This window comes from Colius striatus, chromosome 3, assembly GCF_028858725.1.
Source record: "Colius striatus isolate bColStr4 chromosome 3, bColStr4.1.hap1, whole genome shotgun sequence".
In the NCBI taxonomy this organism is placed as follows: domain Eukaryota; kingdom Metazoa; phylum Chordata; class Aves; order Coliiformes; family Coliidae; genus Colius; species Colius striatus.
Genome location: NC_084761.1, coordinates 11,564,930 through 11,590,260, shown reverse-complemented (window position 1 = coordinate 11,590,260; position 25,331 = coordinate 11,564,930). Strand labels below are relative to the sequence as shown.

Below are 25,331 nucleotides of genomic sequence, written 5' to 3'. Positions count from 1 at the left end.
ATGACATGAATTTCAATCTTTATTTTGCCTTCTCAGAGAAAGCCTTGCATCAGATGTAGCGAGCTCCTTTGTGTTTTAAATCACAGCATCTCTAGTTAAGTTACTTGAACGGAGTTAGTATTTTCAGCTGGATTCAAGCTCTGGGAATGAAGGACCCTCCAGCTTTCCCATGACATTCCCAGCCTCTTCCTAAGTGTCTCGGGTTTTCAGGAATCCCCTTCTAACCAGCAATGTCATGGGTACTGCAATAAAAAAAAATGTTTCCATTTGGGACAACTCCCTTAATCCACTTTTCCTGAAGAGATGGACACGAAAGCTTCCTCTGCTAACCTCTCAGTGCCTGTTGTGGGGACTTGTAACTAGGCTGGAGAGTTTTATCTGATGCAACAATCCCCCTCACAAGCAATGTGATGAAAAGACACTGGATGAAAGGTAACCCAATGGGGCTGAAACCTCAAGGCAATGCTGGGAGCTTTCTGTGGAGCTCTACTTTGCTTCCCCTTAAGATACATCTAGTAGAGAGAAGAGCAGCCAGATGCCATAGTACTAATACAAACCTATACAACATTTTCATTTTAGGGTCACAAAGCCTGTGTTTTGGTTATTTCAGCAGTTTGACTAATATTTTAACCAGTGGATTAGAAAATCCTCCTACAACATACGTCCCTGTTGGAATATTATGTTACTTTTCCTCATGTCTGGTTCCTCCCTTGATATTAAGCTCATTTTACCAGGTAAAACAGTTACCAAGCATTTGATCCATACTTATCTTTATGCTATTTTCCCTCCAGCTAATCCTGGCCTCTGTCGTGCCTCTTTTTCCTCAGTTGTTTAAATCAGTCTCATTTCAAACATTTCAACTGGGATACCAGCTTTGCCTTTCTCACTTTGTGTGGCTGAGGGCCTGTCCTGAGATCAAGGGAAGGGCAGGGATTGTGGCCAGTGTCTGTATTTTCCTGTGCTAAGAGTTATGTTTGAAAATACAACTATTATCTGACATGTCTGATGCCTCTATCCCTATGGGTGGTCTAATGCATCCACTGTTTACCCTATTCACAAGGCAGATTTATTAAAGCCTGTTTCCAATTCAGACTTTGTTTAATGGTTCCTTAGGTTTTTTGGGTGGGAACAGAGTTCATACCAGTTTAATGTCTACAGTTAGTCACCCTACATTCCCTGTCACAGTCCACTTACAGAAATGAGCACTTATGGCACAATTCAACTGATCTGGTTAGGAAAGTTGCACCAACAGACACTTCATGCTTAGATAGCTCTGAGTATCTTGACTACGTTGTGCTTGGGATAAAGGAAACCCAAAAGGAAATGTATGTAGACAAAATGCAAATGCATATATCATCATGCATATCTCATGCAGTTCACTGCAAAGAGACCCATCTTCAGTCAACCCTCTCCTCCCCTAGTTTATGAGAGATGTCACTAGAATTCTTGTCTGCTTCAACTTTGGCTTAAGTGAGACCAGACCATGCTGAAGCTGCTTTTCTGTCTTCTGAACAAAGGGCTCCTCCAGGCATCAGCCAAGGGTGACTCCTGAGCCACCATGTTCCTGCCTGCCATGGGAACAGCCTGTCCCACTCTCTGTCAGCTCCAGAGACTGCCCTCTTCCCTCTTCATCAATTTGATACATGGGAGAGGATTCCCTAATTGACAGACGTAGGGCATGAAGAACCTGTGATGGTCCTGAGGCCAGACTGGGAAAAAACCAAGCAAAGCTGGGGGAGAAGTTGGTTGAAGTGGGAGAGTCTTGCAGAAAAATTTGAATGAAATAAAGTAAAATACAACCCCCGCCTCAAATTTTTCATTTTGGCTACACAGGCATGTTTTTGTTTGACTGAGTACTGTGTTTTCTTTCATTTTCAGGCTATTTATCCTTCTCAAGGCTTGTGAAGTGATTTTTATGAAAAGAAAAGCATTGTCTGCAAAACAAGAAGAAACATTTGTGAGTTGCAAAGGTTTTCAGAATAAAATATAATAAAGAATAAAGAAATGTAATAATCCATTTTGAAATTTATCAAAATCATTCCCTTGACCTTATTCCTTTTTTTTTTTTTTACTGGAAAGATTTCAGAACAGTTTTTGCCCTGTATTTTATTGTTTACTCATTGACGAAAAAGTAGTTGACTTGTTTGAAAAATTACCAAATTGGTTTTTTTCTCCCATCCTTTAAACAGACATCTGTGTTATAGCCAGTTATATAGATGCAAAAGAGCAAAAGAATAGGCTAAAGGGAAAAGAAAACCTCTCTATTACCCTATATTATTGTGTTCTATCATTCATGTACCATTGTTATTCTAACAGCCTTCTTCTGTGCTGACTCATTCATCTGTTTTAGAGCTGCTGATCATTTCTCAGCTATAACAGGTGGCTTACCCACATCCTAATACATAGCCATTTGGCCAAAAAATTGCTTTGCTCTCCTGACCTTCCATCTTATCTGATGACTGCAGTGGTGTCTTTTTTTATGACTCATGTTATGTGACTACTTCTGCAAACCAGCAATTGCACTTCTGCTGGAATCAGCTCTTCACCCCCAAAACTTAGGGTGGAGGTTGAGTGTTTTTCCTTTTTTTTTATCAGATGTATCCATGGAACCCTCTGTGTACTTATAACAACCGCAAAACCTCATCAATTTACTGAGAAATCCTGCCACAAGCCTCGTCAAAAGATAATAGGGCTTTAATCGCAGAAAGACTCACCCCTTTGAACTACAGCTCTTGAGCAAAAAAGTACATGAGGCAAACATAGTCTTTGGCACATCTACATGGAAAAACTTTAGAGTACTCCACAGCTTGGCCTCCTGAGTGCAAGCCTGAGCTCTCACCCTGTCACTCAGATGGGTTTTTTACTACAAGGGTTTTTTTTGTTTTCTCTGTCGTTGAGAGAGAAGAAATCTCTAGTTGCCAGATACCAAACTGTGTATGAACCTACTGAGCAGTCAATTAAAAAACCCATATTTCCCTTTCTATATATGGTAATGAGACAACTGTTTCTTTCTCCAGGCTTCAGCCTTTTTTAGGCTGGATTTCAGGTAGATTATAATGACAGTTTCTGAGGTTCATGATGGAAACTCGGGTCCAGATTCTCAGTTAGAAAGAAGTGCCTTGCAGTTAATGGCAATTTTATCCCAGGATCTTAGAAGCACTGACCAAGCTAAAGATACTGTTCTCAGCAAGGAAAGCTGCTAGTAGTGAATTTAACAGCCATTCCAGCTGAAATAACATCAGGGCTTTCTTTTTCCTCTTTACAAGCTGAACTTCATGATGCTGGAGTGTGACTCCAGCATCTTCCCTCCCAGTGTGATTCACCTTGTTTTTTCTGCAACTATCTGTACATATTAATATTAGAGACAAAAAGTGTGTTTAACTAACATTAAGAGTTCAATGCCAGTAAAAGAAAGAAATAATAAGAAAAGCATTGATTACTTGACTTTAAACTCACTGTTTGTTTCTGGCAGGGTGCCAAAGCCTATGATTACCAAGGTCATGCACTTTGATGAAGTTCCCTGGCACAGTGGAAGAGTTAAAATAATGTATCGTAGTTCCTTTTGCTGTGGGGTAATATTACAAACATTGTTTATTTGGTATCTCTCCTGCCTCCAGCTGTCGGCACTTCAGACTAGGATGGAACCAGTTCTTGTGAGGTAAACAGGGTCAAAGCTGGTGAGGTGTTGGGATGTGAACTGGGTGAATGTTCATGGCCAAACATTTTATGATCAGAAAAGGAAAAAAACACATGGATGTGAGTCTCTCTGACAGGCTTGTATAGTAAATCAAATTGCTCAGGTGCCTCAGTAAAGAGAAGATGAAAGTGAGCAGTAATTCAAAATAATAATTCATAATGCTCTAATCTTACAACGTTCTCAAGATGAATTTTTGCTTTGCTTTGATTCCAACATTTTTGTTGGAACTGTTGTTTGGAGATGGAACTAAAAAATGCTTGTGCTTCAAGGAGAGACGAATAATGGGAATTAAATATGGCATGGTTTATTTTTGCTTGGAATGTTTTGTTGGAGTGAAATGTAAGGATTTTTTTGGTTCTGTGTGTTAAAAAATCAGGTGGAACATCATCTTGCAGGGCTATTCAAAAACTGATGTTCCCTCCTACAACTTGGTATGGCAGTTTGCTGTCCAGATGCAATCGTTCTGGAGGTCTAGTGGGTGGATGCTTTCCCTTAATGTTGATTCACTGCTTTGGGAATTCACTCCTTGATACCTACCGACCAAAGCTAAAAATGAAGTACTTGTTTCTTGTAGATATTCGATTCCTGGTACTTCTTGAGAAAGCACATTTGTTAACCAAGGGCCAGTGCACAGGACTTTAATGACGTTTCTCCAATATTCCTCTTGGTTGTGGCATCCTCAGATCTTCCAGCTTTTCATATCTCAATGCCAATCTCATTGTATTTGATGTATAAAAATGCCCCAGCTCCTGGAGCTGAGTCATCATTTAAGCTTTCCATTGTGAGAATGTCATTTTCAGCCCTCTGGATTTATGGGAAACAAAACTTGTTGGATATGTCCCAAGCCACCTCTCATTCTCAAAACGCAAATGCAGAAAACCCAAAATGTAGAAAAGATGTTGACCTGGGAGAAGAGTTTGAACAAAATTGCAGGTATTTGAACAAGTTCTGGTGTTTGATTCTTGAAGTGCTGGAGGCTAGAAGGCAGGCAGTGCTTCATCCTTCCCTTGTCTGTTCCCTGGGTATTTCTTACTACACCTACTGAGATACTGGTTGCTTGTCTGGAAGCAGCTGCCTTTCAGCAGCCTCTCCTGATTTTCTAGTCTGTTTAAAGGTGCTAGAACGTACCTTAGCACAGATAATTTATATTTGTTATTGTCTGTCATGGTAACTTTATTTATAGTTGCTTAAAGCTCTTGGTTAGGCAGACTGAATTCATACAAGCAGCTCTTGGCTTCTCCACATTAAAGCGAGGCCAATGTTTATCGAAAACAGAATATGGCAGAAAACTTGGGGTTTTGTGGTTACTACAGAATGTCCCCATTGTTTTGTTTTCTGGTGTGCTTTCCTCACCACTTGCCTTCAATGTCCAGGTTTGCTTTTGTTTCTTGACAGAATGGCATGTCAAAACCATTGTTTTCTGATTAATGCCACAGTCTGACAGCACTTTGGACAGATAGATGGAGAAGATCTTCTCTCTATTTCTTAAAAGGAAAACTGCTTTGATCCTTACTGATCCCTTTTAGGTGAGTGGTGCTGCAAAACAGTTTGTATATAGTCAAAATCAAAACCAAGACCCTGGTAGGAGTAAGGAGCTTTCAGCATCTCCAAGGGAAAAAGCACTCACAAACCCATTTTTTCCTGGCTGGAGTGTTGTCTTTCTTTGCATTTTGCCTTACAGAGCTGTGGAGGAGCTGAATATGGTGTGCCAGATCTGTGAAGGTCATGGAGAAGTTGGGGGCCTGTGAGGCATCTCTCAATCTGTAGGGGCTTGAGGTGGGGGCTATAGCTTCTGACACTTGTCTATGGATGAGCAAAGGACAAGATGGATGTTCTAAGTGGCCCTCTCTGGAGATACTTTTCCTTTGAGGACCATGATGGGGTTTGCCTGGTTTGTGTTCATAGATCATTAGGGTTTACCACAAGCTCATGAGAGCAGTTGTTTGTGTACACATCCATCACTCAGCATACTAACAGCAGTATCTCCTTCATCCAGACTGCTTCCATTGTTTCCCCCTGCTCTGGCACTAAACCCAAATCCCTTTCTGCCCAACAGATACCACCAAGCTGAGTCCAAACCCAAACTCAACAAATGCAAACCAGCAACACAGAGTGACCCTGAGAGCCCAGATTGGGGCCCTGCTTTTAGTCAGAAGATTAGTCTGAAGGAGGAGAGATCCTTACAGCTCTCCTAATTTTAACCATAGTTAGTGCCTAATTAATGAAACATTTAGCTTGTCTGGGACATGGACTTGGGGGGAGAGATACCCCAGGCCAATCAGCACTGATGTATTCTGTTTCTCTTGCACTGAGGCAGAGCATTTTTAAGTGATGTGTGTGTGATTGCTTCCAGATTTATGATTACTTCCATCCTTTTAATGCTGGATTTAAAAGAAAAAAAAATACTCCAAAGAAGTTGGTTTGGCATAATCTAATTTTCTCATGTGAAACAGTTTGTAGACCAGATGACCCCAGACAATGGGAGAGTTTGTCTCAGCCTGCCTGTTGTTGCTGCAGGCAACCTTCCTCTCTGCTGCCCTCCTGTAACGAAATGTGACGACTGTCCCTTATTTATACTTGTCAGGACTTCAGTGTTGCTGCCTTAACCAACATTACAGCAGATGAGACTGGATGTGTCTCATACCAAGGAGAGGACCAAAGCCAAATTGAGTCAGAAACTTTTCCCCGTAAGACAGCAGATTTGGAAACTCTTTCTGAGGCTATCCAAGAGTTAAGGGGCATGACCTTGGACCACTTAAGATACAGATGAACTCAAGAGACTTTAAAACCCATCTAAATCCTAAATATCCCAGTTCAGAGAGCTTCCTTCCATGTTTCACCCAGGGAATTGCTGAGAGGCTTCTATGAGGACTTCCTGGCTGGCAAGGAAAGAAAGGTGTTAAGGCTTGTGTGTGGGAAAAAAAGCAGCCTGAGGTGCAGGAAGGCTCCAGTAAGCTCTGTAAGCTTACTCAGAATGTGATGCTATTAGTATATAGGAATTCATTTGAAAAGGAAACTAGAACATTTATAAGTCTAAAGAACAGCACACCTGCCCTGCCTTCTCCCTTTCATTTATTTGAGATACTTATTGTGTGTTCCTTGGTTTTCAGGCAGTATCTCTGACATCTAAAACTGGATCACAGATCCTGCTTCCTGCACTGAATTCAGACATGGACGCAGGGATTGGACCTCGGTGTTGTGGTGCCATCTCACACCTGATCTGGATTTGGCCTTTGGTGCTGTAGATGTAAATGTGGAGGGGAAATGTTAGCTCAGAGAGAAGAATTAGCAAATAGAAAGGAAGAAAACAATCCAAATTGTTTTTAATTCCTAAGGAATAATTCAGATCCAGATTCTGTGATCAGGGTATAAAATAGAATCAAGGACTTAGTAATCCTTCTACTTCTAACTTCTGTGTCTATGTGTTCTGTTATCTTTCATTTGTGGGGTTTTTTGTATGTTCTTTTTTTTTTTTAACTCATTGACTTATTTAATATAGAAAATAATTCAGCTAGACAGAGGAATGCATGTTTTGTTTTAAAGGGAAAATGTTCTAGATATTTGTATCCAAGCATCCCAAGATGACAGCAATAAGTTGAACACCAGTGTTACTTTTGTCTTCACACACTGGTATTGCCACACTACATAAAACTTCAGATGGGAAGTTCTGCACATAATTGAGTGGGGTCACACCAGAGCAGGTTCAGTGAAGCAAACAATGTAACTCCTCTTGTCTAGCATGAGACTGACAGGAAGACTAGTGTATGGATGACTGTATAGTTTTTTGTAAAGTCCATTTTTCTTTGCAAGTGACTAGATATAAGCAATGGACAAGGTGCAAGTCCTTACAGGGACAATCTACACTGGTAACTCCAAGGGTTTGGTACAAGTGCCACAGAAATCAAGAAAACAATTTTCCAAAAAATAATAAAAAAAAGAAAGCAAAGCAAAGAGAAATTCCAGTGAAACTGGAAACTCTCACCGAAGCATTGCAGTGATCAAAATGTTTCATCTAAGATGATCCAGGGGTGAAGATGGAGCAATAAAGATTTTTTCATCACCTTGTTAGGAAAGGCTAATAACATCCACCTGCAGCTGATCAGACTTATCACCATGGAGTAGAGATACAGCTCAGTTCTCAGTTAGGCACTCATCTCCCCACCTGCAAGGGGACATCAACCTGTATAGACCTTCTTGCCCTGCTTATATTATCCTTGCCCTTTTCACTGGCCCATGGGATGAGAACAAGGTCATGATACCTGCTAAGAGAGCTGGCCTCTGCATTTCATCTGTGTGACAGTCAGTTTGTAGGAAGAATTCCCAAAAGTTGGTGGTTTCGGAAGTCCCTCTACATCCAACGCTCATTATTATTCATGTCCTTGAGATTTACCCTAGCCACACGTCTTTTTGTGTTTGTCTTTGTAGTTTATTTTGCAACCCTTCCAATTAGCATAGGAGTGAATTACTTTGTGAATATTAATACGATTTTCATTTATTTCCAGAGACAATAGCCGTGTGAATCAGCAGGACTCCACTAATCTACGCTGAAGATTTCAGAGCTGTTGAAGCTGGTTTAAAAGGCATGGGAACTAGTGCTGTGGTGTAGCTCATTATACACTCATTACAATTTCATCCTTGAAGGTGAGGAGTTTTGAACATTTGATTAGAGCACTGTATATATGTAGGGCAAATGTAGCTGAAAAAAACTGTGAATTGTAATCTTACATTAAGGGAAAAAAGCCAATCATTAAAGAAATCTCCAGACAGAGCGTGGACAGAGAGGCAGACTGATGTTAGCATACTGAGTTGCTTTTCCCAGCAAAATACGTGGTAATGTTTATCAGAATGCCTTTCCTGCGTGTGGATCTGTGGTTCATGTTTGACTACATTGCTTCATATTACAAAGACATTTTTCCGCTTCCTTCTGAGGGCAAAATGCAGAGCCGTGGGAGCTGGTTGGAGGTCAGGGTGGTCTTAATCTCCTCCTGTATCTTTCCTTCTTTGCCTTCCTCTGAAGACCTAATTTAGACAGCCACCACAGACTGTCCTCAGGGCTTGGTGAATGCCAGCACCATGCAGATCTCCCACTCTGCTTACAGAGCCAGAGAACCGTGTTGGAGCACACATGCTCTGTCTTCATGCTCTCTGCCTTTTCCCTGGTCCTTTCAGCCTCCACAAGCTCCTTTGAGCTACCATGGGAGGGTTGAAATAGAAGATGCAACCGACTGAGCTTGAGGATATTGCCTTTATTTGCTGCACTCTCATCTAGGTGTCTAATGTATGCCCATCATGGTCTATGGACTGGGCTGCAAAGGACAGCAGGAGTTTCAGACATGTGTCTTGGAATTTCCCTCCTAAAATGTAATATGTAGGCCAAGATCTGTTGGAGGCAAGTACAGCTTTACTGAAAAGTCTCATTACATTCATGAGACATTTGCAAACACATATGAAAACTAGATAAGGAATGTGTTTTCTTTCATTGTAATTTGTTTGTGTGGGCAGAGGGAGACAGACAATAGAATCTTTTGAATGTTGATCAGGCAGTGGATCAGAGTTTAAAGCCATAAAGAGTTAACTGTCATAGCCACAGGGGAGTGTGCTACCAAGCCCATCTCTATTGCTGAAATACTCAGTTGCCATTGCTGAGCTTTGAGGAGTTCTGTTACAGCAGAATAAAGTACTTTGAGGCATTTTTAAATCCATAGAGGCTTGTGTCCTTGCACATCTTAATTTCAACAGAAGCATTCTAGATACCTGTTTGGATCTATGCCCTTCAGGAATTTAGGGAAAAACATTCCCACTGTTGGCTCTGCTAAATTAAGCAGAAGAGAATTATTGTGATGTTCTACCTGACTGCCTTTAAAATACTGCTCCCACAGTCTTCTTGTAGCAATTGCCCTGTTAAACTGTATCATTTGTGATTCTCTCTAAGACAGAAATATGACATAAAGGCCGAGCCAGGGACTCTGTAGTGTTTGGAAGTGCAGAGTACTCCCAGCTTTGGCAGTCTTCAGCATTCTGCCCACCCAAGTGACAGCTGGAGAAAAAGCTCAAGAGCTTCCATATTTTAATAATAGCAACCTGGGAGCAATGTTCCTGTTTCTGAGGACTTTCTTTTGCAATTTCCTTCTGCAGATAAAACTAGAAAGGTTGATTTTATTTGTTTATATTCTGAGGTCTGGTGACCTGATTCTCATTTGCACTGAGTGAAGAATTCCCTGGCTTCACATTTCTTCCACAAAGACTAGTGGAAAGAAATGTTTCCATGAGTGACCATAATGATCTTTTCCTTGCTATTTTGGCATCAGTTACTGTATTCCATTCTGATCTAATTTGTGGCATTTCCTCCTCATATTTGTTTTTTTATATTATAGATTTAAATATGATGTATCCATAATATAGAAAATATGTTCTAGACTTCTGAGCACATTTATACAAAGGCTAATTCTTATGCTGTAATTTGAAAAACATGAATCAAATGCAAAAATTAAAAGGAAAACTGCCTTAAACATATTGAAATTAATGGCATTCTTTCAGAAAAAACAACAGTATATTCATTTTCGTACCAAGTCAAATGTACCCTGGAAGGAGATCTGGATATTAATATTCACCTATTTTAAAAACAATGATATATTGTAACTTAAACAGAATGAGGTAATCAATCTTTTTATGGCAATGTAAATAAAACAAACGATTTAATTTGTTTAAAGTTACAAAGACTTGGACTTCTATCAGGAATCGAGCGCATTTGTGAATTTATGTAACAAACATATCACTAGCAACACTAAATTACATCTCAATCAATGTTAAAAGGCATCTGACATTTCCCTTTGATTTATGGATTAACCTTTACAGTTAATACAGTCTAGCATTTATTGTTTTCATCAGTTCATGGTTTGGTAGCAACCCCAGAGCTCATTGTAGGGAACTGACTAAATTAATAGCTTTTCCCACAATGATCAAACAACTAATGAAAAAGATCTACTTTGCACAGCTAGTGGATGCTAATATTTAAACAAACAAAACAAACCTTTATGAAGGACAAATGAGTCTTGGGTCCTGATTCTGCTCAGTACAGTTATTTATCTCAGGAAACCAAAGTGCACCAATTGACTGAGGTTAAACCTGGCTAAAATGTAATGTATTAAAACCAAAGTGACATGAAAGCAGTCCTGAAGTGCCAGCCAGAGGAATACTTTTTATTTCAGAATCAATTTGCAGCCAAAAAATAGAAAGTTTGCATACTTCATTGTCTGAGATATTCTGTCTTTGGCATGGAAAAGACTGGGAAAAAAAAATACAGGTAGTTTTGCCAAGTTCTGCTCCCATTAATACTGTTCAGATGCTGAGGAATTATGTATTAGAATGACAAAGCATGAAGCAATTATCTGCATCACTTTGTGGAAATAATTACAATAAAAAAGAGTGTTCTCAAATTAAGCATAACATTGCCTTTAAATAACTCAGCTAGTCCTCCAAATTACCCTGGTTGAGGACTAATTATTTTAACGAGAAGAACATTATGCAACTTAAACTGCTTTTAGTGATGAAAACTTTGTTAACTGGGGATTTTTCGTTTCAAGCATCATTTTACACACATTTAGTCAACATGAAATTCTCATTAACTTCTGTATTGCAAGCAAAAGAGGATTAATACCTGGTTGAGTATAACAGTCTGCTCTACATAAGCCATGGGGAAGACATGACAAGCTTGCCCAATTGGCAGATATGTCATGATCAAAGATAGACTGAGCCTAAATGCTCTGAGAAAGTTGTTGGATTTGGTTGCATTTGTACAAGTCTGCTGAATTGATCTGATTTTTATCCTAGACACCTCATGGTAGTAGTGAAATTTACACTCTGTCCCATTTAGAGGAAGGAAAAGTCCACTAAGAAAAGTCATTGTCATTGTATTTTGACATGTCTACTTCTTCACTCTCTTAAACATTCCTTTTTCTTAAGGTTCACAGAAGGTTTCCAAGCCTTAAAAATCAGGGTTCATTATAGGTAAGCTTTTGTTTGAATGACAAACATCTGGCATTGCAAAGAGACAGAGAGTTCCATGCTGCATTCTTATTATAGCTTATAGTGGTCCCAACAGATGCTACCTTACACCTTCAGCAGTGATCGCAGGTGGAGAATCTCTGTAATTACAGTGCAGTTTTATGTGTTTTATTCACACTCACAGCTAGTTTTTACTGCTGCTTACTCACACATTCAAAGCCCCAGGGACTTCTGAAGGACAGTGGAGGACTGAACTCATTAGTAAAACCCCCTTTCTCTCAAGTCACACAAGTAAGTGAAAAAAACCCCAAAACCAACAAACCCAAACAACTTTCCCACTTCTGCTGAACTTTTCCTCTGAAAAGATTGGCCTGCCAAGAAGCCACAACCCATGACAATCTACTTTTTCTCAGCCTCTGCATAACAGATGGCCATGGATCATTTCTTCAGGATGGCACCAAGACTAGATTTGTAGCAAATGCTATGTAACAAGCTTGTTTTGGCCTGGGAAATTTTGCTGAAGACAAAATCAAGGCTTTCTTTTTGTTGAGCCTGTATAATTGGGATATTGAACACTAACCCTCTCCAAATAAGTTTGGAAATATCACAAGAAGAACCAAACTGGATTCTCCAGGAGATTTGGCATCTAGGGACCATCCACTATAATTTTTTTTTTTTTAAGTACCTACATGGGTTCCTTGGATTTGAAAAAATATCCTGGCATTATAGAGATACTTTGAAGGGATTGATTCAATAACTCATTCCTATTACTGTCATCACTAGTGTTAGAGACTCCCTTTGACATTACAAGGCTCTGCTCATCCACTTCTGCCAGTAGAAGGTGTGGTGGTTTTTTCCTTTTTGTGGCATTTTTGGAAAGAACTGAGTAGAAAAGGCTTCTACTTGCTATAATGGCACAATGTTTCCTAATGCAGGTGGCAATGAGTGTGATACAATTTGGGCAGTTGCTTTCGTTTAGCTGCAGACATGGGTATACCTTACCTCATCTTGAAAATGAAGAACAAGAAGATGATAAAAAACCTTGAACATTTCCAAGCCTTGTAATGAAATGTATTGTAATTTTAATTGATCCCAGTTACCTTTGTATTTTCTTGTGTTTCTTAAAATTCCTGCTCCTGGAGTCATGTGAAAGTGGGAGAGATGGTAGTTTTTACGCATTTATGCGTGATTCAATCCTCTGAAGAACTGACCTCTGGCAACTGGTCAGTGGCTGGGTGGAGGAAATCTTCAAACACTAGAGAAGATGAAAGCAGAGACAGGAATCGTGACAGCAAAAAAAGTGTGTGTAGGTGGTCAATAACATAAGCTTGCTGTTATAGCATGTTTCTAGCAAAATGCTTTAAAAAGGTGAACTCTGTACTGCCTATGCAAATAGGGATATGGAGACAGACATAAAATGACTTGCCCCAAGGCATTACCCATGTTGGACACAAACTAGACCTGAATTTCTGGAGCTTGAAGGAGAGATATTTTTGTCTGTTTCAGAGAAAAGGCTGAAATACAGAAGCAAACAAAAATGTTTTCTTGTCTGTAGTTTAAAAAAAGGAATATAGAATTTCCTGCTATCTTGAATGAGTGCATTATAATCAGAGTATGGTTAAATCTAATAAAAGAGTCCATGTGCCACCACCAGCAATACTACTTTTGTAATTGCCTCCAGCTATTGCTACTAGTAGTTCAGATTGCAATTTCCTTGTACCATATGTCAATATTACTGAATCACAAGCAGGGAAACAGGAAGCCTGATAATCAATTTCAGTAGCTATGCAGTCATTTAGCTTGTGGATTTGGCTGTTGGAAAAAAATTAACTTCAACTCCAGTAATTACAATCCAGAATTAAGACAGAGATATTAATTTCATATAAGTGCTGTACACATGTGCATGTACCTGTAGAGCCCAGAACACAGAAAATTTACTTGCTAATAGGAGTATTTCTTACAGGAAAAAAAATGTAGTTGGAATTGCAGCTCAAGTATAGTCTTTACTCTTCAAATTCAGCTTATGCTGTTGTCATGGTATAAATGATTCAGATTAGCCAATTTTAGGAGTAAAGAAAAAAGTTCCTATGCTTAAAGGTACTTTCACTTCATCTCTTTTTCAATGAATCTCTGGTGCTGTAGCAAACTACAGCTTTATGATGCTGTAGCACAGATCTGCCATGGTAGTTCCTTTTTTTCTTGCAAAACATCTAGTAAAACAACAACTGAGTCTCCTCTCAAATTAACATCTGTCAAACAAGGAGTGTTTCAGGTGAACACGTTTCATAGTAGAACCTCCTCTGCCAGTGCTGGTGGACATGCTGGTGGTACCCACGCTTGTCCCTGGTACCTGTCCCCATCACAGGCAGGGAGAGTGCATGAACTGCGCAGCAAATGTCTCATGAGGAGAATGTTTTCAACCATGCAAAACGTGCTATTGTTTTCCCTTGAGGAACTCAGACTTAGGCATGTATTAGGCAGCAGTCTCCAGAGATGAGATGGTCTGCTGCTCACAAGTCTTTCCCAGCAGCCCTGTGTCACTTCTGCTGTCACCTAGTAGGAAAGAATAAGCTGCCACCTGATAGGAAAGATTAAGAGAGAGAGCAGGCTGCTGGGAGGGAGGATGGCTTATTAACAGTTCATGTGGCTTATCCTCTCCATCTGCTCCTTGGAGAGAAGACAGGTGAGATTGGGCCAAGAGATGGTCTTTGAGGTATATGTGTCCTAGGTGGCAAAGATCATGCCAGGTGCCTTTATAAAAGAACACAGGAAAACATGTTTGTGGAAATATATGATTCCTGTGGGAATAAAGAACTTGTAATTGGCAAAAAATGTAAACTGACCTTCAGAGTACGAGGCTGATTGCTGGTGAATGAGATAATGTTATAGAATGCCCAACTGTGAGTGTGAGAAGCAGCAGTGTGAGAGTGGAAAACAGGCAAAGCCTGGAGGTCAGCAGGATATAAAAGCAAAAACAGATATTATGTAACTTTGACAATAAATTGGGGGCTTGCATACAGCAGAACATACTTGCTCATGGCAATGCTCCCCATTCAGCAATCCTGAGTGGTTTTAGTGTGTTTCAGCGCACCACCCCAATCCCAGCTGGCCTGAGACCAGCAGATTCCCACCCTAGATATGAGATTTCTTTAAAGGCAAGGGGGATCTTTTCTAGAAAATAGCTCGATCTCTGCCATGTCAAGAAGAGTCAAATGTCAAAGTGAGTGTGAGAGAAGGCATAGAATAATAAGGCAGAGAATAGAGATACTTTGACATCAGTCCTGTCGTTTTGTAGTGGAGGCTGGAAGTCAGACAGGTTCCCTGTGCAATCTGCTGCCCTAAGAGCTTGCCTACCTTTCTGCTGTAGTTTCATCTCTTCCCCAGCTGGTCTCCCAAACACAGGTGAAGACTAGCAGTGAGGAAGCACTGAAAGAAGGACTGAATCTGAGCCTCCTCCTCTCTTTTCTTTACCCTCCCATCCTGGTCTGTTGCAGGAGCAGGCTTCCACTGCCTTTGAGTCATTCCTCCTGTTTGACAAGTTTATCTTCTCAGCAAACCTTTTCGTAAGTGCACATTTGTGCACTCGGTCTAGGCTTGTCCTGGTTTCATGCACCTGGAAGACAAGCTTCCTCTTGGCTTCAGGATCAGAACCTAAACTGGATTAAAATGTTGCTACTTGAATTTTAAAATGTTTTTTTCCATGACATGATTATGTGACCTACCTTTGTTTATTATAAATCTAATACCTCAAGTTACAGTTCAATGAATTCGCATTTTATTTGAAACTTTTGTCTGAAGTAGCCTAAAGCTCTTCAAGAAACAATTGCACAAAACCATATGAGAGCTGCTAATTTATAATCTGCAGCATCGCAGCACAACTAGCTTTTCATTTGTTTAAAAGGAAATGGTTACTTAGAACAACAAAGCAAACCATGTGTCCATAGTTTATATTAAATGCTTTTGGTATTTATTAGGGATACACAATGTATCATCTTGAAAATATTTATTTTCCTGTAATTTCAACAACAGCAAAACAAAATAGAAAGTAATACAGTGACATTCATTCCTTTGCCAAACTGTAGCAGATTTTGAGACAGTTTCATGTACAAAGAAGATTTTGGATCCCAAGTCTGGATATTAGCTTAGTGTAACTTGTTTATTTGAGTGTGTACACCAGGCTCAGAACAGAGGTGCTCTCCAAGAACATACAAACATCTTTGTACCAGGAATCTCACCTCAGGTGCCAACATGTGGTTCTGCTCTTTTCAGCCCTGTGTTGGCTTTGTGGAACTACATCTCTATTTGGACAAATTTCCTGTTGAGTTTGGGAAGTATTTTGTCTAACTGAAAAACAGAGCCAAAGAAACCCATGGAAACAAGGTGCTATTTGATCTTGAGAAGACACCAAGTAACTACTAGAAGGTATTTAATTTTCTCTGCAGTCCACATGGCCTTTAATCTGATTAATCTCTGGCCCTGGCAGCAGCAGATGAAGTTTTAGTCCCTCAAACCCAATCGCAAAACTCCCATTCATTTTTGTGAGAGTCCGGATTCAATCCATGGAGTCAGTCCCAGATGCTCCAATGCAGAACAATGTTATGGGCTGATTAGTACTGAAATGCCTCCCAGGGCCTGATAATTGCTCATACAGACTTCAGCCTCAGAAAAGCTTGAGACAGATTAATCACAAAACACAGCTCATTGCACCTGTTATTTTCCACATCTACTTTTATAGGAAGTACTGCTTCCTTTTTGCAGTCTCAGAGAGGCCATGCTGGAAGGAGAAGATGGCAGCAGAGAGTGCTGGTTGCAGTCAATACTAGTACAGCATAATGCCTCAAGGCAAAGAGGGGAAGACAGGGAGTAATTTTGTTGTAGGAATAAATATCTGTGGCATGTAACCTCAAAAAGGATTTTCAGCTAGAGCAGATCTTGCTTGGGACAGATGGCTAATGGTCAGCAGAGCCTTTGGGCTCAAGAGAAAAGTTGATTCTATCCTATTTTTTTTTTCAGACAAAGGAAAACATGACAGGGTTTTACCATTAGCAGCTATGGAAACCGCAGCTTCAGGGGGACAGTTAGATCTACATACATGGGGCTGTAAGGCCAAGTGCTAGCACTAACAAAAGGTCATAATGAGGAAAAGAGTAGTGTTCTTGTAGCTGTATAAATTTCAGGAAGTCTAAGTTTTTAAATTAGAACCACTGATATCACTATGAAAACTGAATAAACTTCCAAACCTATTCATGTCTTTAACAAAGACCTAAGAGGGAGTGGCATTTGTGCAGAGTAGTTAGTTTATGGAGCTGTAGCAATGAGAAAGCTGCACTGAGCTGCATCATACAGGCTGGGAATTTCGGTACCTTATTTCCAATCTGCTCAGAGCAAGACAAGGTAGTATGTGCCTAATGTAAATGCTGGTGATGGTGACTGACAGTTCAAATCTGAAGTGAGAAACCATTTTCTGAAATAGTCCAGCAGAACAGCAACACTCAAAAGATGATAAGTTGTTCCTGTTGCTGCACACTGCTGACCCCTGCTATGAAGTGACAATGAGCACACAGAGCAACACGCATGACTAAAAGCAAGTTGGTTGGGCTTACTGCAACTTCTAGTTTTCTTCTCTGACATTGCTCTGCAAATGCTATTTTCAGTTTCATAGTTATGGTCAGAAACATGATGTGTTTTGATTCCTAATTTAGCCTGTTTACCCTGAGAGATTCCAGGATCTTCATTTGAAAGATAAATTCAAACCTTGTTTTTCCTTTGCAGTGTACATTCCATAACAAAAACATTGCATGCCATACTTCATTACAGGGCTTGGAAGACCTTCATGACCATAAATTTAGGAACTTGTGGAACACAATGGACTTCAGGATGGAAAAAAGCCAGTTGGCCTATCTGGTCAGGTCCATCCCTTCTGTTTGAATTAACAGCTGGATTTCACAGTGGGAGAAATCCGGCAGTTCTTTCTCAGGCATAATTCTCACAGTTGGATTTGCCTCCAACGGTTGTAGCTAGGGTGGGAGGGAGCACAACTTACTTTGTTATTTTATGTTAGCTCTCTGGGTAAAAAAATTCCAGTACAAGTTCCATAGCACTTGGACCTACCCCATTCTTTAATTTAATGACCCTAAGTGCAATGAGAAAGACATTTCCAGTAAAACAGAAACAGAGGTACTTTACTAGGTTCTCTGTGCTTTGCAGTGTGTATGGTATCCATGTTCTGGAGAAAGAAATAAGAATGGATGTGGAGGCAACATAGTCAGGACCATTCGTTATCCTGAGAATGCTATCTAGGAGATGAGTTGCTGGCACAGTTTGGCAGACAGTGTGAATAGAGACATTGAATGTAATATGCAAAGTTCAGTTTCACACGTGCTATTTCATTCTAAAAGTAATTGAATGAAAGTTAATGGACTTGCAGGGCTTTATACCCACACAGCAGGGAGGAGAACACATCCCAGAGGAGACAGAGAGGGAAGAGACCAGCTGGAATGAGCAGCACAGGATTTCTATGTCTTGGGTTTGAGATCTGAAGTGCTGATCAAGGACAAGGATTTGTGTTACACTGCCAGAGCAAAGATTAAAGCCCTCTTTGCTTAGAGGCATGTCGGCTAGGTTTCCTCTTTCACCTGAGTTTGAGTGTGGTGGAACACTGGGGAGATGCTTCCATCAATTTACAGTGCAGAGACTTGATATATAACCCCGAGGATCTTTACACCATACTGCTCACAGAGACCCAACCGGCGCTGTACTACTGGAAGACATATAGCAGAGCTTTCTCCACAAAGCTTTTCCCTTCAAACCCCTTCCCCTCTAAACATATCCCCACTTTTAGCAGAGTGGAAAGGGCACACAAGGTTTGGACCTGAGTAGGCCATTGCTACCCAAAAGGAAAACCCTCTGTGACCAAAATATGATACAAGAATCTTGATTCAGCTTCAAGGGAGCATGAAGTTTGCTCTACAAAGTAGCTGAGAACCAGCCTGCTGTGAGACTGAGGAAGCTTGTGGCAGCCCAAGCAACAAGATGGAGCACAACAAAGCAAAGGCATGGGGAGAGCCAGCTCTCCAGCATAGTTTGACCTTCAAATGCTCCTTGAACACAGCTTCTGTTTATACAAGGAGTTAATGGGTGTCAACTAACAATATCTATCTGATTGGTAGAAAAATAGGGGAACTTGGCTTTACAGACAAAGGAAAGGTTTGTTTTGCTATCCTAATTGGTATTAATGTTCCATATTGAGGAGGAGTTTCTGCTGAAGCAGAGGTTCCTGTAGGTGAGGTCAATCACTGGCCTGCTTTAGGTGTTGTCTGGTCTCTCTTCCCTGATTGTGGGGGAAAAAAAAGTACTGCATCCTTGCCCAGGTACTCTGAGGTTTGTTTCTGAGGCAAAGCATCATTTTGCTGTGCAAAAACCATTTATGTGACACAATGAAAAAAACCTATGGAATTACGACATTAGAGATTAAATGGCTGCAGAATGAGCTGGCATGGCTCCATCAAAATCTTTGTTTTATCATGAGAAACCTTCCTTTAAAGGGTAAATGAACAGAACACCCCAGAGTCCTTCAGTTAGCCTGAGCCTATGTTCTCCCCAGAAAGACACCTTTCATCTTTCCTTTTTCTGATCCTAAAAGGAGAGGACAAAAGGCCTGTTATCCCTCTGCCTTGCTCACTGCTCCGTCAGGGAGGAGCTACTCTCCCATGACTGCCTCCTGCTTCATCTTGGTCTCGGGACAGGCAGTGTCAGCCTCCCAAGGGAAGCACCTCTTTTGGAGTTAGGAAACTCATGGCTCATTGTGAGTCTCTGCAGTCAGGAAAACCCCTTGAGATGAGGAATTGAGCCAAACATCAATACCTTTTCTCACTTTGGCTGCTGTGCACAGCCTACCCAGGTGAGTGACAGCCTTGGTGGGGTGCAGACCCCTTTCCTGCACTGCTCAGTCCTGGCTTCAGTGCAGCTTTTAACCCATGTACTAAAACAGCTAGGTCTGGAGAATAGTCACCTACTTCAAGTGGCCAACAGGCTGAAGAAATAGCTCTAGACTCAGAGTATGGGGATAAAAGGAAAAATGCTAGACTTTTTCCCCCCTTCCCTGAGAAAAGGTAATTTACGTAAATTTATCCATGACCAGCATATAGCAATAGCTCACAACTTTCTTAATGGAAACCTGGTGATCCATAACACTTGTGTGGGAGACATTTGCTCGGGGGTAATACAATATTAATGTTAATATCAATGATCGATCAGAGGATTTGCAAGAAAGGCATAAAGTATTTAATTATAATTACATTGGGAATGGCTTTGTAATGGCTACGACATTTGAATAAGGTCACGTCTAGCCCTCACCCCTGTTATGTTGTTCTATATTAAATGCCATTCACTTTAAGTGCTGGAAACCTTTCTGGAGTCGTCAGAATATAATATACTGGGTAAATTGAAATATGTCCATTTTTTGAAGTATGATTGATATCCTTTGCAAAACAAATGTTAACACCTATTTGTACACAAATTTCTTTGATTATATGTTAGGGAAACTGAAGTATGACAGTCTCTCCTAGCAGGCACTTTACTGTGAGCAAAGGACATGGCTATTTGTGAATATTAATTCATCTTACTGAAAATGGTTTTGGATCTTTGCTGCAAATCCACCTGGGTGTATTTCCAGCTTTCCTAATACATTTCTCCTATGTTGCATAATAGCCATAACTGTACCTCCATTGGTCTCAGCAACCTACTGTGTTAACCTGGGTAAGATATATGCTTAGTAAGAACTTCTGCTGTCATCAAATTACTTTTTGGTAACAGCATTAACAAAGAACACGTAGTAAGAATCATATTTGCACATTTCACAGCCAAAAATATATATATTTCAACATACTGCAAATGTGTACTATTAACTGTCAGCCTAACAGTAGCATTGTCATGTTTTAAACAAGAAAAAATCTGCATCTAAAGCAAGAGTATATAAATGTAGATAGGATCCTAGGGATGCACACATATCAGCCCATACGTGAGTGCATGCATACATTGAAGCACTAAATGAGGACATACTCTTTCCACATCTATTCACCACTGCAACATAAGAACCAAAGGAGCAAATTCTGGTCCCTCTGAAATGAGAACCCATCTGCCTAGTGACCCCCAGAAGTTTCTTTTTTTTCTCTTTTTCCTAACGTCAATGTAAACTGCAGATGAATCAGATAATTGCCCAGAATAACAATTTGATCCACGAAGAATTGAAAGCTCCTGTTTGAAGGCAGAATTTGGTCACAAGATATCATCCCTTCAAAGTCTGGAAGACATACAGTGAAGTAACTGACATGATTTTCCATTTTGTATTTACTGAAGAGGAAGCGAAAGCTTTCTTATGCTATGGAAATGGCTGAAGATAGCAAGTTTTATAGTTTTTCAAAAAATGAGCATTTATTACCAATCAGTGTGAAATACCACTGATGGTAAATTTTAAGTATATTGTAGGAATTTTAACATCATGACAACATACTTCATGCATTTTTACAACATATAAGTGCAGTGATATTGCTCCCTTTCTCAATAACAATATATAAGAATATATAGTATAAATGTACAGTATATATTAGACACAATGTAAAATAACTTAGTGAAATGTCAAAGCTTCTGCATAAAAATTCAAGTCATGACTGAGCATACCTCTAGCACAATTTTGCTTAATCTTATCTCATATACCTTCATTTACCTTTAGTTCTTGTTGCAAAGATAATTTTCTCTCTCTGTATATAATTGCTTAAACACACCAGATTCGTTGTCTTTTTCTTCTGTTATCTGCAGCAAGTGAAGATTCTAGTAGTGAGGACAAACCCAAGCCCTCATGGAGTAGAGTCTTTACCGTTGTCATTAGGTACTGAGAAGTGGTTAATCGTGAACAAGTTGTGTAAAAGCAAGTTCTGAAATGTTCGTTACAGTTCATCATTGTCCATCAAGTTCTGTTCTGAAATATCCCACCACGTGTAAACAGTAATGAAACAGCTTCTTTAGAAATGGAGCTCATGATTGAAAATTGCTGTCTGTGAATTATAAACATCAACATCTTTGCTGAAATCAAAGTACCACTTTGGTAATTGCTTCCAGGAAAGATCAATAAAAATCTATTTAATAGAAATATACAGCTTGTCTCAAAGCAGGTAGGTGGAATTCAGGCTTTGGCCAAAACTGGATACAGTTTCTTGCAAAGCCGAGTCTCCCTTCACACTTGCCAATAAAATATGGTCAAGGACTTTCCTCCAGGATCTCAGGAAGCTTTCTGATAGTACAAGGGAAAAGGGTTATTTTTCTTTTTAAACCAAGGCATTAAGAGGCCCTATGCCTCTGTCATATTACCCACCAAAGACAATCAGAATCCAACAGCCTTGACATTAGTTGTCTTGGAATTATTTTCAATACAGCTTCAACAGTTTAAACAATTTTTCTCTGAATAACAACAAAAATATACTTTAAATATTTTACTAAGAACTACATTTTCTGATTAAAGGTGACTTAAAGATGCATAACAGTTTGAAACATGATTTTAAAACAAAAAATAAAGGAAGACAGAGTGATTTTCTATGATTCCTTTTATGAAGAGAAAGCCTTCCCCCTTACATTCTCAGCCAGTGTAAGTCGACAGAATTACACTGTTTCAGATCAGCTTAAGTTCTGACCTATATATTTCAGTGGAATTAATCCTAATTTCCACCAGTGGAAGTGGAATCAAATTCACTTTGTCTTTAATAAAGCAATGGATGATAAGCAAGTCTTATTTTCTGTCAGATTCTGCCTGAGAAAGGAAATTCTTTGTAGTGTTAAATGATGTCCATGACAGTTTAGAAAACAAAGCCAGAATTTCATGAATTTCAGCATAGTGAAAACTGATATTGGTAACTTATTTATGCTTTAATCTTAGCAAAGTTCTTTGGGTACAGACAGAGTATCAGCTGGTGAATCAGTAACCCTTTCAGAGTACTGTGCAGGAAGAAAATGAGGAGGCAGGCGGCTGATTTTCAGTGACATGAGGCTACTGAATACACTGCAACTCAGACTTTATTACCACAAATAAAATAACATCACATTGTCCAGAACTGGAGATTAATTTGCTGGGCCTCCCGTAGATGGTATTTATTTTCTTGCATATTATATTGAGATCTCAGGACAGGCAAAGGGTCAGGTGCTGAAAGGATGTAATCGATGCTGAATTTAATTTCAGAATCCGATTTTGCTAAGGAGGAATTGCTTAGGCTCTGCCTGTTGGTCATGCTGTTTGGAGCAAACCCATGAGACTCCTGTAATCTTGGGCTCGATTCAATTTTTTCATGTTTACTTTCAGAAGAGGAAATGTTGTTTAAAGCAGAGTTGATAGAAGACATATCAGGGGATGAAGGACTTTTCCCTCCGCTTGGTCTCTGCTCCTTATGTTCTCTTTTCACATTTCTTCTCCTCCTTCTTCGTCTGTAATTCCCATTTTCAAAGAGATCCAGCATGGATTCACATCCTGATGCAAAGCTCCAATAGTTTCCTTTTCCCTTCTCATTCCCTTCTGTTCTGGGAACCTGTATTTATTTAAAGGCAGTTCAGTATTTGCATGTGTTACAGATGCTGCTGCTTAACATCTGCATTCATTTACATTCAAGAATACTGTAAACACATATGACAAATATTTTTAAGCCTATTCTCTTTCACTATATGAATAAGATGTAAACTCCATCCTTTTCAATTTGTTATCTATTAGCACGCATCAAAGATATACTCTTTCCTTCTGTGTTTGACAACTCAGAGAGACTTTAAGTGATTCACAGCTCAGCTGATTGTTTTCCTTCTTTCCTAGTGATGAAATTATTCCTATATATATATATATTTTAGCCATGCACAGTGTATATATAAATAGATAATTACTGATCTTACCTTTACAAAACAACTGTTAAGCGATAAGTTATGCCGGATGGAGTTCTGCCAGGCTCTTTGATTTGATCTGTAGTAAGGAAATTTCTTCATTATAAAGTCATAAATGCCAGAGAGGGTGACTTTATTTGAAGGACTTTGCTGGATGGCCATTGCAATCAAGGCAATGTAGCTGAAAAAGGAAAACTTGCTGTTACACCATCATCTTACTCACATACTCAGTTTTTAGGACCACACAGGTACATTTGTACCTATACCCTGCTTCCAAAAGATCCCCTACTGCATCTGTGCCCTGACATGAGATGTCCCAGGGATAAGTCCAAAGTAAGGTTGCTGACTCTCTGCCCCAAGCCACCGGGGTAATATGCAGACACTGCTTCCAGGCAATTGAGTCCTGACCAGGCTGTTTGCCCTGGCACATAGCACAGAGTGCTTAGACACAGGAGCATTACAGAAAGATCACCCACCTCTCAAACCCCATCAGAAAAGTTTCCCTGAGCTGGAAGGTTGCAATGAGACAGATCAGGCTCAGAGACAATGTCACTGGAGACCTTGCCCACTTGTGGAAAGACCTTAGATGCCCCTGTGAATACCTAAACTGTATGTCTTCCCACCACACTGGGGATTATCTGCATCCACTTCACTGATTGGCAGCACATTGCACATCTAATTCCCCTTCTCCCAGGGCTCTGAGAAGTCAGAGGAGACTGTCTGAGGTCTGTTGGCTCAATGGCACGCCAGAGTTCCTGTGACCCCACACAAGAGGAAACAAATTGTGAATACTTCAAATAGAGACCAGGGGAGGGATATCTGCCTGCTGCAGTGCCTGTGCTGGGGCCAGATCCACTGCCCATGCCTAGGAAAAGGTCCCACGCTTCCTCGAGAGCTGTGATCCCACCATCCCAGAGCTCATAAACCTCCCCAGAGATGGAGGGGGGCTTGGAAAAACTTCATCTTACCTGTACGCCGGTCTGGTGAATTTTTTCTCTTCGTCAGAACTACAGGTAGGATAATCATCCCCATCATAATTAAAGCAGTTATAGGGGTACTGCGTGTTGTCAAACATCGTCCTGCTCCTAGCTCAGCTCCTGTGGAGTGAGAGAGATGGAGTGATGTTTCTCAGAGCCTGGACTCCCTCCTCCCTTCTTCCCTCCCCTCTGTCTGTCTCGTTCCCTCTCTCCCCCCTCCTCACCCTCCTTCTCCTCCGTGCACACATACTCTCCGTGATGGGGTGGGGATTGTTTTTGCAATTCTCGCGTCCCAGACAGCCCGTCTGTTCGGATATTATTTTTGGGGGGAGGGTGAAGTTGGGGGGTGTTAATGTTATTGCTGTTGCCTCCAATGTGGTGGCAGAGCCAGGCGGCTGGTGACTGATGGAGCTGGTGAATTGGGGGTGAACCTTTGAACCGGGGTGTGTAGCGCCGGTAGCTCGGCTCGGCTCGCTGGGTGGTCCAGGCTGGAGAGGGGCCAGCGCTCCCCCCGCTGCGGCCACAACGTGACAAAAGCAAACAGCATGATGTTAATAAATCATGCTTCAAGGTCTCTACTTGGAAATTAAACTTTGAGAACAGAGTGCAGTTCCCCCCTGCCCTCAAGTCCTCCCCCTTTGTATTTTTTTCTCTCCTTAGCAAAGCAGGGTGGCTTTCTTATTTATTTATTTTTAGAAACCCGACGTACAATAAACAGATGTTCCAGGCAGTAGCGCTCGCTT

General features: G+C 40.4%; 1 protein-coding gene across 2 annotated transcripts; it reads right to left on the bottom strand.

Annotated features, from left to right (window-relative positions):
* Window positions 1-22,223: 22,223 nt before the first annotated feature.
* FOXL3 (forkhead box L3) lies at window positions 22,224-24,703 on the bottom strand. Of its 2 annotated transcripts, none has more exons than XM_010195362.2 (3): window positions 24,580-24,703; window positions 23,624-23,792; window positions 22,224-23,271 (listed from the first exon to the last, which is right to left on the bottom strand). In XM_010195362.2, the coding sequence occupies exons 1-3, from the start codon at window positions 24,684-24,686 to the stop codon at window positions 22,789-22,791; spliced, it is 759 nt and encodes a 252-aa protein (XP_010193664.1). In that variant the 5' UTR covers window positions 24,687-24,703; the 3' UTR covers window positions 22,224-22,788. The 2 variants fall into 2 exon arrangements, with proteins under 2 accessions (XP_010193664.1, XP_061849936.1); XM_061993952.1 differs by having other exon boundaries at window positions 23,624-23,690.
* Window positions 24,704-25,331: the final 628 nt, after the last annotated feature.

Excerpts from the sequence above, each read along its gene's own strand:
- FOXL3 (XM_010195362.2), bottom strand. The coding sequence starts at position 24,686 with ATGTTTGACAACACGCAGTACCCCTATAACTGCTTTAATTATGATGGG. Across the intron at positions 23,793-24,579 it reads TTCACCAGACCGGCGTACAG|CTACATTGCCTTGATTGCAA; the intron begins GTAAGATGAAGT and ends TTCCTTTTTCAG. Across the intron at positions 23,272-23,623 it reads TTAACAGTTGTTTTGTAAAG|GTTCCCAGAACAGAAGGGAA; the intron begins GTAAGATCAGTA and ends AAATAAATACAG.